The sequence below is a fragment of the Anolis sagrei genome, chromosome Y (assembly GCF_037176765.1).
Source record: "Anolis sagrei isolate rAnoSag1 chromosome Y, rAnoSag1.mat, whole genome shotgun sequence".
NCBI lineage: Eukaryota > Metazoa > Chordata > Lepidosauria > Squamata > Dactyloidae > Anolis > Anolis sagrei.
In genome coordinates, this window is record NC_090035.1 from 5,504,812 (window position 1) to 5,519,806 (window position 14,995).

Below are 14,995 nucleotides of genomic sequence, written 5' to 3' on the forward strand. Positions count from 1 at the left end.
CTTCTGGAACATGGCCAGACAGCTCAGAAAACTCACAGCAACCTAGTGATTCCGGCCATGAAAGCCTTCGACAATACAAATGCCATGTTGTTTAGTTCTTTGCCTTTTGGAATATATCATCACACCATTGAAAAAAAATTCAGATCCTTGGGGAAGAGGAAAATAATAATAACCTAAAGAGGGATTTTGCCCCCTTGGTAAGAGAATACAACAGTCCCACAAGTGAGGCAGCATTCAAAAGAAGTTTTAATTAACAAAATGGTCCGAGGAAAGGTGGAAAAGGATAGGAAAAGGATAGCGGAAGGCAGGTGGGGGCGAGAAAGAAAACGAAGAAAGGGAAACGCGGAAGGGTTGTTCAAAAGTCACCCATGCGCAAGACGAACCCATGTGGAAGTCCGGTCCAAGCCGCTGAAGTACCCGGGACCAAACTCCATTGCTGAATACTATGTACACATTATTTGTCTCCTTTAGAAAAAAAATAGAAAGGAAAAAAAAACTGCAACGGGTGTTATAAAACGGATCTGCTTGCTTGGCACAAGAAGGCATGCAAAGCTAGAAGGTGCCGGAGGCTGCACAAAAAACAGCAGGATTTGGCAACAGGTTACAACAAAAATAGATATATATATATATACACACGCACATATATATATATATCCTCACAGCTAAAAGATAGAGCAGGGTTTAAAAGCCACTGAAGCGAAACCAGACGTTGTTTCCCCCTCCCCATTCCTTTCCCCTCGGCACTGAGTTGACCTATAGCTACATTTGGGGAGGGGGGGGGGGTTGTTTCAAAAATAATATATATAGTCTGTCATCCATCCTCTCTCTCTTTCTCGCTCTCAGCTCAGGTCAGAGTTCGTAGCAGCATCGACCAACGAGGAGCCTCAACTGTTGGGGGGTTTTCGGGAGTGGAGTTCACAGGTCGGGGGTTCAGTCCGTCCGGAGGATCATGGGGGGGTGCTCGCTGTCTTCCTCCAAACGCAGGGCGCTGGCGTCGTCTTCCAGGCACGCGCCCCCAACTGCCCCCAGGTCCTCGTTGTAGGCTGGCGGGACAGAAAGGGAACCACAACAGTTAGAAGGGAATCTTATGCAGTCCCTAAGGCTGTCCACAAACTTTTTAGACAGAGGGCCCGGTCACAGTCCCTCAAACTGTTGGAGGGCCGGATTATAATTTGGAGGAAAAAACAGAATGAATTGCTATGCACACTGCACATATTTTATTTGTACTACAAAAATCACTTTAAAAAAATACAATAATTAAAATGAAGAACAATTTTACCCAATTTTTTGGTCGTGTCAGGAGCAAGAGACTCCACTTTGGCAGGAAAAACGAAATGCAAAGAAACAGAATGGGGGACAATGCCTGGCTTGAGAGCAGGACGTGTGAAAAAGATCTTGGAGTCTTCGTGGACAACAAGTTAAACATGAGCCAGGAATGTGATGTGGCGGCAAAAAAAGCCAATGGGATTTTGGCCTGCATCAAGAGGAGCCTAGTGTCTAGATCTAGGGAAGTCATGCTCCCCATGCTCTATTCTGCTTTGGTTAGACCACACCTGGAATATTGTGTCCAATTCTGGGCACCACAATTGAAGAGAGATATTGACAAGCTGGAATGTGTCCAGAGGAGGGAGACTAAAATTATCAAGGGTCTGGAGAACAAGCCCTATGAGGAGCGGCTTAAGGAGCTGGGGGATGCCTGGCTCGAGAGCAGTACGTGTGAAAAAGATCTTGGAGTCCTCGTGGACAACAAGTTAAACATGAGCCAACAATGTGATGTGGCGGCAAAAAAAGCCAATGGGATTTTGGCCTGCATCAATAGGAGCATAGTGTCTAGATTTGGGAAGCCATGCTCCCCATGCTCTATTCCGCTTTGGTTAGACCACACCTGGAATATTGTGTCAAAGTCTGGGCACCACGATTGAAGGGAGATATTGACAAGCTGGAATGTGTCCAGAGAAGGGAGACTAAAATTATCAAGGGTCTGGAGAACAAGCCCTATGAGGAGCGGCTTAAGGAGCTGGGCATGTTTAGCCTGAAGAAGAGAAGGCTGAGAGGAGATATGATAGCCATGTATAAATATGTGAGAGGAAGCCACAGGGAGGAGGGAGCAAGCTTGTTTTCTGCTTCCCTGGAAACTAGGACGCAAAACAATGGCTTCAAACTACAAGAAAGGAGATTCCATCTGAACATGAGGAAGAACTTCCTGACTGTGAGAGCCGTTCAGCAGTGGAATTCTCTTCCCCGGAGTGTGGTGGAGGCTCGTTCTCTGGAGGCTTTTAAACAGAGGCTGGATGGCCATTTGTCAGGGGTGATTTGAATGCAATATTCCTGCTTCTTGGCAGAATGGGGTTGGACTGGATGGCCCAGGAGGTCTCTTCCAACTCTTTGATTCTATGATTCTATGATTCTATGATTCTAGGGCCATTTAACACCTCCAAACAAAGGATTCCCCCAGGCAGCTACCAGCCTGGCTTTGAAGCTGCAAGGTCATTCAGTGCTAATCAAGATGGCCAATGGTAACATTCACGCTTGCCTCCAACAGACAGGAGTTCTTGCTAACGCCTCCCAACAAAGTATTCCCCCAGGCAGGAAGCAGCCAAGCTTTGAAGCTGCAAGGCCATTCAATGCTAATCAAGGTGGCCAATGGCAACATTCACATTTGCCTCTATCAGACAAGAGTTCTTTCTCCCACCCTGGACATCATTCCACAGATATATAAACCCCACTTGCCTAGTTTCCAACAGACATCACAACTCCTGAGGATGCCTGCCAGAGATGTGGGTGAAACGCCAGAAGAGAATGCTTCTGGAACATGGCTAGACAGCCTGGAAAACTCACAGTAACCCTGTGAGGTCAAGGGACAGCAAGACCTTGTGACCATTCCCTCCCATCAGCCTTCTGTGTCCCCTCTGCTTGCTCCTTACCGTGTCTCGTAGGCGAAGAAGGTGCGTAAGTACCTTTAGCCACGGCGGCACTGTACGTCTGTGCTACTAATGGCCGGTCGTGTGACGCGGATTCTAGTATTTCGTTGGCTGGCTCCATACTGCCATCCAACCTACAAGAAGAAAAGAGCGACAGAGACCAACACCATCACTATAAAGCCGACAGCACCAACAACATCTTCCCTGGAGCGTCCAAGACAACTTGCAGATCACTGCCATTGTTTCGGATCAAAAGAGGAACCTAAATAATGCATTGTAATGAGCCTGTGTCCAAATCGGTTTGTTCACAGTGCCAGTTGATCAGGTCAGCTTCACGCAAAGTAATGGTTAAGGGGGAAAGAACGAAGTCCTTCATAGCTGCACACAGATCTCTCCCCACCATCTCTGCTACTATATCCATAATCTCTCCCTCCTTTCATTGTTTGCAGCTAGATCCAGAGGAACATTATCCCAGCCTTGGCGTGGTGATGTCAAATGGCGCTTCCAAGCACATATGGCATGTGAAGGCACCAGCACAGAGACAACCCTTTACACAAGGATTTGCTCTGAAACTGGAAGGAAAGAGAGAAACTGAAACACAACTGTATCCTAAAATCAGCATTGAAGTCCAAAGCTTGACACAATGGCCCCTTTCTCATGCAACAAGAAATCCTGGTTTACTAGACTATCTCGAGAATTCAAAAACTAATATAAAATAGTGGGTTGTTGTAGGTTTTTTTCGGGCTATATGGCCATGTTTTAGAGTTTTTTAATACTGGAAGATCTTGGAGTTAAAATCAAGCTCACAACAACAACAAAAAAACTCTAAAATTAGAACAGCACAACAACAGAGAGGAAACAAACAAGGACATCTAATTACCTCTCAACAAAAGATTCCCCCAGGCACTGCCAGGCCATCAAATGCTAATCAAGGTGGTCAGTTGAAACATTCACACCTAGCTCCAGCAGACAAGAGTCCTTTGTCTCACCCTGGTCATTCCACAGATATATAAACTCATTTTCCTACTTCCAACAGACCTCACAACCTCTGAGGATGCTTGCCATAGATGCAGGCGAAACGTCAGGAGAGAATGCCTCTAGAACATGGCCATATAGCCCAAAAAAACCTACAACAACCCAGTGATTCTGGCCATGAAAGCCTTCAACAATACTTTTAATATAAAAAATCTTTAAATTAAATAAAGATGGATCTTATTTCCTAATTACTAGTTAAGTACAGCTCTGTGCTGGGATCACTGTATTCATTTTGGTTCGTGTGAATGCAACATGGATTTGAAGAGATCCAATTCAGGAAACAGTCATCCCACAAGATCTATGTGGAGCTGAAAGAAGAGACTTACTTGTGCTGTTTCATCAATGTGCATTCCCCTCCTTCCTGGGGGTCCAGGTTGTATATATACAGGTAACCATCGGCTGCTCCCACCAGCAACCGGGGAATCTTTTGAATCCTATACACAAAGAGACAAAGAGAGAGGTTCTTCTGTAAACAGGACTTGTAGTGTAGATAAGATCTCTGTTTTGGCAGGGAAACTGAAACTGCAGTTAACAGTCTGTGGGCACAGTGTTTGGCCACTAGAGGGCGAATGGAAGCTGGAGCTGATATATAAAGGAGGTTTGAGTGGGAAAACTTTAGAACTGTCTTTTTAGGATTGTGGAAGGGAGGAATTTGTAAGCCTTTGGGATATAGACAGGTGGGGTATAAATATAGTAAATAATAAATAAACCATTTGTCTCCAGCATTTTTTTTGTTGTGAGCTTGATTTTAACTACAAGATCTTCCAGAGTCTGACATAAAGACAGTTCTAAAGTTTTCCATGCTCAAACCTCCTGTATATATTAGCCCCAACTTCAGTTTCAATTCCCCTTCATTTTCATTTCCATCCTTACAAGATGGCGATTGTGCAGGAACTTTCTGAACGTGACTTCAATTCTCGGAGGAACGCATGTGAGGTTCTTCTCGACGTTGTTCCTGAGGAAGCTATTGTTTTTTTTAGTGATGAAGCCCATTTTCATTTGTGTGGATCTGTCAACAAAACATATGCTACTGGGCTGACAACAATCCTCGAGAATTGCATCCAAGGCCTTTGCATTCACCTAAAATCAGTGTGGTGTGCAACTTCCTCAGCTGGAATTATTGGTCCCTGGTTCTTTGAGGAAAACGAAGTCGCAGTGACAGTGAATTTGGACCAGTATGTAAACATTTTACAGGATTTTTTTCCCCACGGCTAGATGGGTTGGACTTAGGGGACATTTGGTTCCAACAAGATGGTGCAACTGCACACACTTCAAGAGCATCGATGGCTGTTTTGAGGGAACACTTCCCAGAGCGCCTCATCTCAATTGGGGAGGATTTGGAGTGGCCGGCCCGCTTTCCAGATTTGGCCCCTTGGGATTTTTTTTTTATGGGGTTTTTATGTGAACCGTCCAAGGACCCAACAAGATTTGAAGACCAACATCCAGGAAGAAATTGCCAACGTAACGCCTGTTATGCTGGCAAGAGTCATGACAAATGACAGAAATCGGTTTGCTCAGTGTATGGAGAATGGAGGATGGGGGATGTCACCGACCTAATTTGATCTTCAAAACTACGTAAAACAAAACTTTAGGTACGCGCCTACATTATAAAAAAAATTCTGATTCATACAATGGGTTTTATTAAGTTTTTAAAAATGGAAGTTATGCCGCTGCACCCTGCATAACAATCAGTATTTCAAGCAACAATGAACAGAGAGGGCTCTGGAACGCTTGTAAAGCAAAAGCCCTTCTTTGTGGTCTCTCTCTCCCCCAAAATCCAAGGTTCAGAGTCAACATTGCCTTCTCAGGCACCCCTTCACTCACGTGGCCAAGGCGCAGATGTTTTTGTGCCCACAGAACGGGAGGCGGACGGTGGCAAAGGCTCGGCCTTGGTTGAACATTTCTGTGACCTGGGCAGGCAGGTAGTTTGTGGAGACCATCAGGACTTTCCCAAAGTAGCCGGTCCAAGTCGTGGGCTCTTCTTGAGGTCTGGAAGTGGAGAAAGGAAGCTGGAATGACCACGGTTCACCTCATAGAATCATAAGAGTTGGACAAGACCCCATGGGCCATCCAATCCAACTCCATTAAGTGACTTATTAATGACTTAGATGAAGGGCTAGAAGGCATGATCATCACGTTTGCAGACGACACCAAATTGGGAGGAATAGCCAAGACTCCAGAGGACAGGAGCAGGATTCAAAACCATCTTGACAGATTAGAGAGATGATTGGCCAAAAGTAACACAATGAAGTTCAAAAGTGACAAATGCAAGAGACTCCACTTTGGCAGGAAAAACGAAATGCAAAGATACAAAATGGGGGACAATGCCTGGCTCGAGAGCAGTACGTGTGAAAAAGATCTTGGAGTCCTCGTGGACAACAAGTTAAACATGAGCCAACATTGTGATGTGGCGGCAAAAAAAGCCAATGGGATTTTGGCCTGCATCAAGAGGAGCATAGTGCCTAGATCCAGGGAAGTCATGCTCCCCATGCTCTATTCCACTTTGGTTAGACCTCACCTGGAATATTGTGTCCAATTCTGGGCACCACAATTCAAGAGAGATATTGACAAGCTGGAATGTGTCCAGAGGAGGGCGACTCAAATGATCAAGGGTCTGGAGAACAAGCCCTATGAGGAGCAGCTTAAGGAGCTGGGCATGTTTAGCCCGAAGAAGAGAAGGCTGAGAGGAGATATGATAGCCATGTATGAATATGTGAGAGGAAGCCACAGGGAGGAGGAGGGAGCAAGCTTCCTTTCTGCTTCCTTGGAGACTAGGACGCAATGGAACAATGGCTTCAAACTACAAGAGAGGAGATTCCATCTGAACATTAGGAAGAACTTCCTGACTGTGAGAGCCGTTCAGCAGTGGAACTCTCTGCCCCGGAGTGTGGTGGAGGCTCTTTCTTTGGAAGCTTTTAAACAGAGGCTGGATGGCCATCTGTCAGGGGTGATCTGAATGCAATATTCCTGCTTCTTGGCAGGGGGTTGGACTGGATGGCCCATGAGGTCTCTTCCAACTCTTTGATTCTATGATTCTATGATTCTATGACTTACTTCTCTTTCACAGTCTCCAATTTGAAAATGTGCACTGTCTCTGTGTTACTGGAGGCCGAGAGAAACATGCCATCCATGCTGAAGGCCAAGGAGGAAATGCTCACGCACCTGAAGGAAGGAGAAACAAAAAGGAAGAATGTCATCTCAGTCTTAAGAGACTGTTGCAACGCAGATATGAGAGGAAGCAACTACACAACAATGGCCCTCGAGCTTGGAAATGTTGCCTTCCAGCCATAATGTTCCCAAATTGCTCTGTATTATTCAACACTCTTCTAAAGAGGAATCTTTCAAACATCTTCCCTGCAGACTTTGACAAAGGGGAGAAAGAGAATGTCTGCCTTTCAAGGAAGCAGCAAGGGCCAATTGAAAAGCAGCCATTCCCTTCTTAAAGAAGAACTAGCTGTACCCTGCCACGCGTTGCTGTGGCCTATAGTCAATCTTTTCAAAGTAGAGGTAGATATCTGGAGTATTATGAAAGAGAGGTACCTACCTATTCCTTCCCCCTTTTTCTCCCCCTTTCTCTCCTTTCTTTCTTTCTTTCTTTCTTTCTTTCTTTCCTTCTTTCGCTCCTTGGTTTCATCCTTCTCTCTTTCCTTCATTTCCTCCACCTTTCTTCCTTTGCCTCCTTTCTTCCCTCCATGTTTCCTTCCTTCTTTCATTTTTTATTTCCTTTTCTCCTTCCTTCTTTACCTCTTTCCTGCCTTTCCTTCCTTTTATTTTTCTTTCCTTTCTGCTTTGTCATCTTCCTTCCTTCGGTACCTCTTTCTTTCCTGCCTTCCCTCTTTCCTTTCTTCCTTCCCATTGCTTACCAAACCCTTCTCGTGCTTTCCGTTGGGTCATGGGAGTCCTGTGTGCCACGTTTGGTTTAATTCCGTCGTTGGTGGAGTTCAGAATGCTTTGATTATAGGTAAACTATAAATCCCAGCAGCTTCAACGGAGGGGGGTGGGAGGAGGAGGAGGAGGAGGAGTGCAGGGGCAGGGCGTCGATGGGTGTGGGCGGGGCTTCGGCAGAGGGGGGTGGGAGGAGGAGGAAGAGGAGTGCATGGGCGGGGCATCAGTGGGTGTGGGCGGGGCTTCGACAGAGGGGGGTGGAGGAGGAGGAGGGTAGGGCAGGGCGTCGGTGGGTGTGGGCGGGGCTTTGGCGGAGGGGGGTGGGAGGAGGAGTGTAGGGGCAGGGCGTCGGTGGGTGTGGGCGGGGCTTTGGCGGAGGGGGGTGGGAGGAGGAGTGTAGGGGCAGGGCGTCGGTGGGTGTGGGTGGGGCTCTGGCAGAGGGGGGTGGGAGGAGGAATGCAGAGGCGGGACGTCGGTGGGTGTGGGTGGGGCTTTGGCAGAGGGGGGTGGGAGGAGGAGTGTAGGGGCGGGGCGTCGGTGGGTGTGGGCGGGGCTTCGGCAGAGGGGGGTGGGTGGAGGAGGAGGAGTGTAGGGCAGGGCGTCGGTGGGTGTGGGCGGGGCTTTGGCGGAGGGGGTGGGAGGAGGAGTGTAGGGGCGGGACGTTGCTGGGTGTGGGCGGGGCTTCGGCGGAGGGGGGAGGGAGGTGCGGAGGGTGCGTTGGCCGTTTGGCCATGTTCACGCACCGGGGTCTTTGCGCCATTGCGCATGCTCAGTTGTTTTGTCCTTTTGTGAGTGTGTTGTTGTGTTGTTTTTTATTTTGATTCAATTTGTTTGTACTTTGTGGGTTGAGGTATGTGCATGGGAATTTTGGTTAATTTTCGTTGGTTTTTTTTTAGTTTTGCTGTCCCGTTGGATGCCCCTTACAGATTTATATATATAGATGTCATGTTTTGGCCCTGTTTTGGGGCCCAGACATTTTCCATCCCTTTCCATTCACTGTCAAGAAGTGGCCTGCTTGATCTCAAAAATGATATAACCCCAAAGAGCAAAATGGTACTCTACGTACAAGAGAATAGTGGCTAACTAAAAGGTGCAGAACACAATTTGCTAGCTTTAGAAGCCCATTAGCTTCTTCATTCAGGGGTACAATGCATTCCATGGAATAGAGTAGTGCTTCTCAACCTTCGCAATGCCATGACCCCTTAATACAGTTCCTTATGTTGTGGTGACCCGCCAAAACATAAAGTTATTTTCGTTGCTACTTCATAACTGTAATTTTCCTTCTGTTATCAATTGTAATGTAAATATCTGACATGTGGGATGAATTTTCATTCACTGGACCAAATTTTTTCACAAATACCCAATACACCCAAATTTGAATACTGGTGGGGCTGGGGAGATTGATTTTGTCATTTGGGAGTTGTAGTTGTTGGGATTTATAGTTCACCTACAACCAAAAACATTCTGAACTCCACCAACAATGGAATTGAACCAAACAGCACTCAGAACTTCAATGACCAACAGAAAAAAACCTGAAATGGTTTGGTGGGCATTGACCTTGAGTTTTGGAGTTGTAGTTCACCTACATCCAGAGAGCACTGTGGACTCAAACAATGATGGATCAGGACCAAACTTGGCACAAATACTCAATATGCCCAAATGTGAACACTGGCAGAGTTTGGGGGAAATAGACCTTGACGTTTGGGAGCTGTAGTTGCTGGGATTTATAGTTCACCTACAATCAAAGAGCATTCTGAAACCCACCAACAATAAAATTGGGCCAAACTTCCCACACAGAAACCCCATGACCAACAAAAAATACTGCATTTTCTGATGGTCTTCAGCGACCCCTCTGACACCCCCTCCAGGGGTCCTGACCCCCAAGTTGAGAAATACTGGAATGGAGTGATGGTAGTTCAAGGGGGTCCAAACTCCTATAACTCTGTAGTGTGGCTTGGAGGGAAGTGTACTAAAGAGCTGTGTGGAAATGCCCGACTGTATATTGTTTAGAACAGCGGTTCTCAACCTTGGGGTCGCAACCCCTAGAGGGGTCGATACACAATTTGTGAGGGGTCGTGCCACTGCCTCCTTCGGCTCCGCCTCACTGGCAAGTCTGCAAGAGGCCCAGGCGGCGACGAGGAGGAGGAAGAGTCAGGTAAAGAAGGCGAGGGCATCCCTACTTTGCGGTTTTCATTTATCACGGGTGGTCCTGGAATGTAACCCCCACGATAAGTGAGGGAACACTGTAATTTACTCAAAAGAAATGGTCAATAGTATCATATATATATATATATATAATACAGTGGATTTTCCCACTTCGTGACACTTTTATTAGCTCCAGTTGATGTACTGTCACACTATGGCACTGTTCTTTTATCCCTCCATAGGCAAACACTGCTACCGTTCCCTGGATGCTGTAATAATTTCCCACTGTTACACACACACACATTCAAGGAGAGGGACAATCTACCACACAGAATAAGCTTCAACTGTTCAAACGTTGCACTTCACCTCTTCACTCCCCTCCGGAATTCAAAGAGTTTCTGCCCCTCTGGAATGGAAAAGACCCGGATCACTGTCCCCTGTTGGGAGGAAGAAAAAAAACATATTTTATGGAAGTTTATCTTTTAAGGTATATTTTAGGGTAGTTTTCACTAACATTTCTGAGAGTTGGAGGCCCGAACATCTGGAGGGCCACAGGGTTGATGCTTCTGTCCTAAGCAATCCTAGAGATCTTTGCAGAATATGTCCACAGTATGTGCAGGAAAATAGTTGGGACACATGGCAGCAGGAAACCCTCTGCTGCTCCTCAATGGAAATGGCTGAATTAGGGGGGGGGGGTCTGTATCAAGGTGGGTCGAAGAGAAGTAGCACTAGGAGATGTGCAGCTCCAGGAGGGTGCCGCTATAAAAACAGAGGCCGGGCTAGAGGAGACTGCTCCTGTGGCCACTATAGAAGAGGTCGGAACATCCCCAGCAAGCTCTTCTGATTGGATTCTATTCATTGTATCTTTGCTATTTTTGATTTCTAACAGAATTTGGTTGTTGATGTTAAGTCCCAGTACACTTAAGATCTAAATATTGACACCCCTTCACTCTATGGTTAACTGCTTTAAAAATCTTGGTACCTTGTACCCTTGGGCCAAAACTAACAAAATAAAGTTCAACAGTGACAAATGTAAGATACTCCACTTAGGCAGAAAAAAAATGAAATGTAAAGATACAGAATGGGGGACAAGGCCTGGCTCGAGAGCAGTACGTGTGGAAAAGATCTTGGAGTCCTTGTGGACAGCAAATTAAACATGAGCCAACAATGTCATGTGGCGGCAAAAAAAGCCAATGGGATTTTGGCCTGTATCAATAGGAGCATAGTGTCTAGATCTAGAAAAGTAATGCTACCCCTCTATTCCACCTTGGTTAGACCACACCTGGAAGATTGTGCCCCGGAGTGTGGTGGAGGCTCCTTCTTTGGAAGCTTTTAAACAGAGGCTGGATGGCCATCTGTCAGGGGTGATACAGTCCCTGGGGGGGGGGGGGGGAGTCCACAAACTTTTTAAACAGAGGGCCAGGTCACAGTCCCTCAAACTGTTGGAGGGCCGGATTATAATTTGGAAAAAAAGAAAAAAAGAATGAATTGCTATGCACACTGCACATATTTTATTTGTACTACAAAAATCACTTTAAAACAATACAATAATTAAAATGAAGAACAATTTTACCCAAAAAAATTTTTTGGTCGTGTCAGGAGCAAGATACTCCACTTTGGCAGGAGCAGGATTCAAAACGATCTTGACAGATTAGAGAGATGATGGGCCAAAACTAACAAAATGAAGTTCAACGGTGAGAAATGCAAGATACTCCACTTTGGCAGGAAAAGCGAAATGCAAAGATATAGAATGGCGGATGCCTGGCTCGAGAGCAGTACGTGTGAAAAAGATCTTGGAGTCCTCGTGGACAACAAGTTGAACATGAGCCAACAATGTGATGTGGCGGCAAAAAAAGCCAATGGGATTTTGGCCTGCATCAATAGGAGCCTAGTGTCTAGATCTAGGGAAGTCATGCTCCCCATGCTCTATTCCGCTCTGGTTAGACCACACCTGGAATATTGTGTCCAATTCTGGGCACCACAATTCAAGAGAGATATTGACAAGCTGGAATGTGTCCAGAGGAGGGCGACTAAAATGATCAAGGGTCTGGAGAACAAGCCCTATGAGGAGCGGCTTAAGGAGCTGGGGGATGCCTGGCTCGAGAGCAGTACGTGTGAAAAAGATCTTGGAGTCCTCGTGGACAACAAGTTAAACATGAGCCAGGAATGTGATGTGGCGGCAAAAAAAGCCAATGGGATTTTGGCCTGCATCAATAGGAGCCTAGTGTCTAGATCTAGGGAAGTCATGCTCCCCATGCTCTATTCCGCTCTGGTTAGACCACACCTGGAATATTGTGTCCAATTCTGGGCACCACAATTCAAGAGAGATATTGACAAGCTGGAATGTGTCCAGAGGAGGGCGACTAAAATGATCAAGGGTCTGGAGAACAAGCCCTGTGAGGAGCAGCTTAAGGAGCTGGGTATGTTTAGCCTGAAGAAGAGAAGGCAGAGAGGAGACATGATAGCCATGTATAAATATGTGAGAGGAAGCCACAGGGAGGAGAGAGCAAGCTTGTTTTCTGCTTCCCTGGAGACTAGGACGCGGAACAATGGCTTCAAACTACAAGAGAGGAAATTCCATCTGAACATGAGGAAGAACTTCCTGACTGTGAGAGCCGTTCAGCAGTGGAACTCTCTGCCCCGGAGTGTGGTAGAGGCTCCTTCTTTGGAAGCTTTTAAACAGAGGCTGGATGGCCATCTGTCAGGGGTGATTTGAATGCAATATTCCTGCTTCTTGGCAGAATGGGGTTCGACTGGATGGCCCAGGAGGTCTCTTCCAACTCTTTGATTCTATGATTCTATGAAAGGAAGCCTGGATAACAGTATGGCAATCCTCCCTTTTGAGAGTGTAAGCCAGGAAAGAAGCATCTTGAGTGAAGATAGTTAGAAGGGAGGGGTTTGAGGTCGCCTAAGATTGGCTAGAGCAAGTGTGGGGGGGGGGGGAGCCATGGCTTAGGAGGGAAAAGATTTCAGCTTTTGTGAGAGTTGAAAACTGGGAGTTGGTAGGTGAAGAAGTTTTTTTGAAACTGGGTTTTCAGGGAGAGAGTGTCTGTGTCAGACAGGGGCTGATTAACTGACAGGAGAAGTGTCAGACAGCAACCTGATTTCTTGTGGGAGATAGAACTAGAGTGTTACTGCAAACAGTAACTATTAGGCTTGGGCGATCCAGTTCATTAATTTCGTAATTCGTTATTGATTCGTATTTAAATTAGCTTACGATCCAATATCGCGCCATGCAGGAATAGTGTGAGGAGTAATTAAGAATCGAAACAATTTTTTCCAATTTTCGTAATTATTTCGTAATTAACCCAAAATTTCTCATTACTTTATTTTTCATACCTTCACTCTATGCCACAGCAATGCTTTGCCAGGTACAGCTAGTATATAATATAATATAATATAATATAATATAATATACAATTATAATATAATATATTATATAATAATATTATAATAATATAATATATATTATATATTATATTATATTATTATAATACTATTATATTATAGTATTGTATATTATATTATATATTATATTATATTACTATATTATTATATTATATTATAATTGTATATTATAATATAATATATTATAATATAATATAATATAATAATATATAGTATATAATAATAAAATATATAATATAATATAATATAATAAATTATTATATTATATTATATATATTATATTATATTATTATAATAATATATAATATAATAATAATATAATATACAATAATATAATATAATAATATTATAATATAATATACAACAATATAATATAATAATAATATAATAATAATATAATATAATATAATATAATATAATATAATATAATATAATATAATATAATATAATATAATATAATATAATATAATATAATATAGTTGTTGTTAGTTTTATCACACCCAACAGTCAACAACAGAGGGAGAGGGAAGCTTCAGAAGTTCCCCCTGTCCCATTTGGAGGTTTTTTTAGCATATTGCGCAATCGCGTCCGCCATTAACGAATTGATTCGAAATTTCGGAAATTTCGAAATTTTGAAATCTTAAATTTCGGAAGTCCTCAGGATTTCGAAATGCTAGCACACCCTAGAAATGAAACGAGTTTTGAACCAATTTTTTTCTTGATCGCCCAAGCCTAGTAACTACATTCCTGCCTCAAAAAGTTATCCTTTTTGAGGCAGGACTGTAGTTACTGTTTGCAGTAACACCCAACCCAAGAACACCCTCTGGGTGTTTCTGATTGTTCAAAATAGATCATGTGCTCACCTTTTCTGACGCTGTGGCTAGTTTGGTGCCGCTTGCATCGAAGGCCAAGGCGGCCAAGGGACTGTCGTGGGCCGGGATCATGTTAGCAGCTCTCTGCAAAATTCGAAGCACACAGGGCATCATTCAGTGTGGCCAAAACCCAAAGGGGGGGGGGGGCGAGGGAAACACCTGTGCAAAGGCTGCAGACTCTCACCAGGTTGATGGTGTCAAAGACCTGCACCTCCCCGATTGTTGCACTTCCCGGGTAGGCCAGGTAGCAGTTGTCATTGTTGATGGACAGGGCACACAAACCTAGGAAAGGGGAAGGAGAGGAAAGGAATTGGGCCAAACTTCCCACACAGAACCCCCATGAACAACAGAAAATGCTATGTTTTTGGTGGTCTTTGTGACCCTCTCCCAGGTTGGACCAACTCCCTTCACCAAGTCAAGAAAACATAATCAAAGCCCTCCTGACAAAGAGCCATCCAGGCATAGATATAGACAGATATATACGATTCACAAACACACACACATATGCATATGACAAGTATATAGAAAGAAAAACAATGATATAATGCATGTTCCAGAGTAGGCAAACCAGACACTCTCCACATCAACACTGGCAAAGAAACAACAAGAAATACTGTTTACCACACGCAAAAAGAAATTACATATATTAGAAACCAACACTTTCTCATTACTTTATTTTCCAGATCACCAGACTGGGCCACAGCAACACCTGGCAGGGAGCAGCTAATA

The 14,995-nt window shown here is 44.6% G+C and overlaps 1 protein-coding gene across 1 annotated transcript in view; it reads right to left on the reverse strand.

Moving 5' to 3' along the window:
• Window positions 1-228: 228 nt before the first annotated feature.
• The window catches only part of LOC137095250 (WD repeat domain phosphoinositide-interacting protein 2), a 56,831-nt gene continuing 42,064 nt past the window's right edge, over window positions 229-14,995 (reverse strand). The window contains exons 5-12 of the mRNA XM_067461708.1: window positions 14,451-14,548; window positions 14,258-14,350; window positions 10,353-10,423; window positions 7,011-7,118; window positions 5,781-5,945; window positions 4,283-4,390; window positions 2,925-3,055; window positions 229-1,043 (exon numbers count right to left, since the gene is read on the reverse strand). Coding sequence (XP_067317809.1) covers window positions 931-1,043; window positions 2,925-3,055; window positions 4,283-4,390; window positions 5,781-5,945; window positions 7,011-7,118; window positions 10,353-10,423; window positions 14,258-14,350; window positions 14,451-14,548 — 887 coding nt within the window. The 3' untranslated portion in view covers window positions 229-930. The remainder of the gene's footprint in view (window positions 1,044-2,924; window positions 3,056-4,282; window positions 4,391-5,780; window positions 5,946-7,010; window positions 7,119-10,352; window positions 10,424-14,257; window positions 14,351-14,450; window positions 14,549-14,995) is intronic.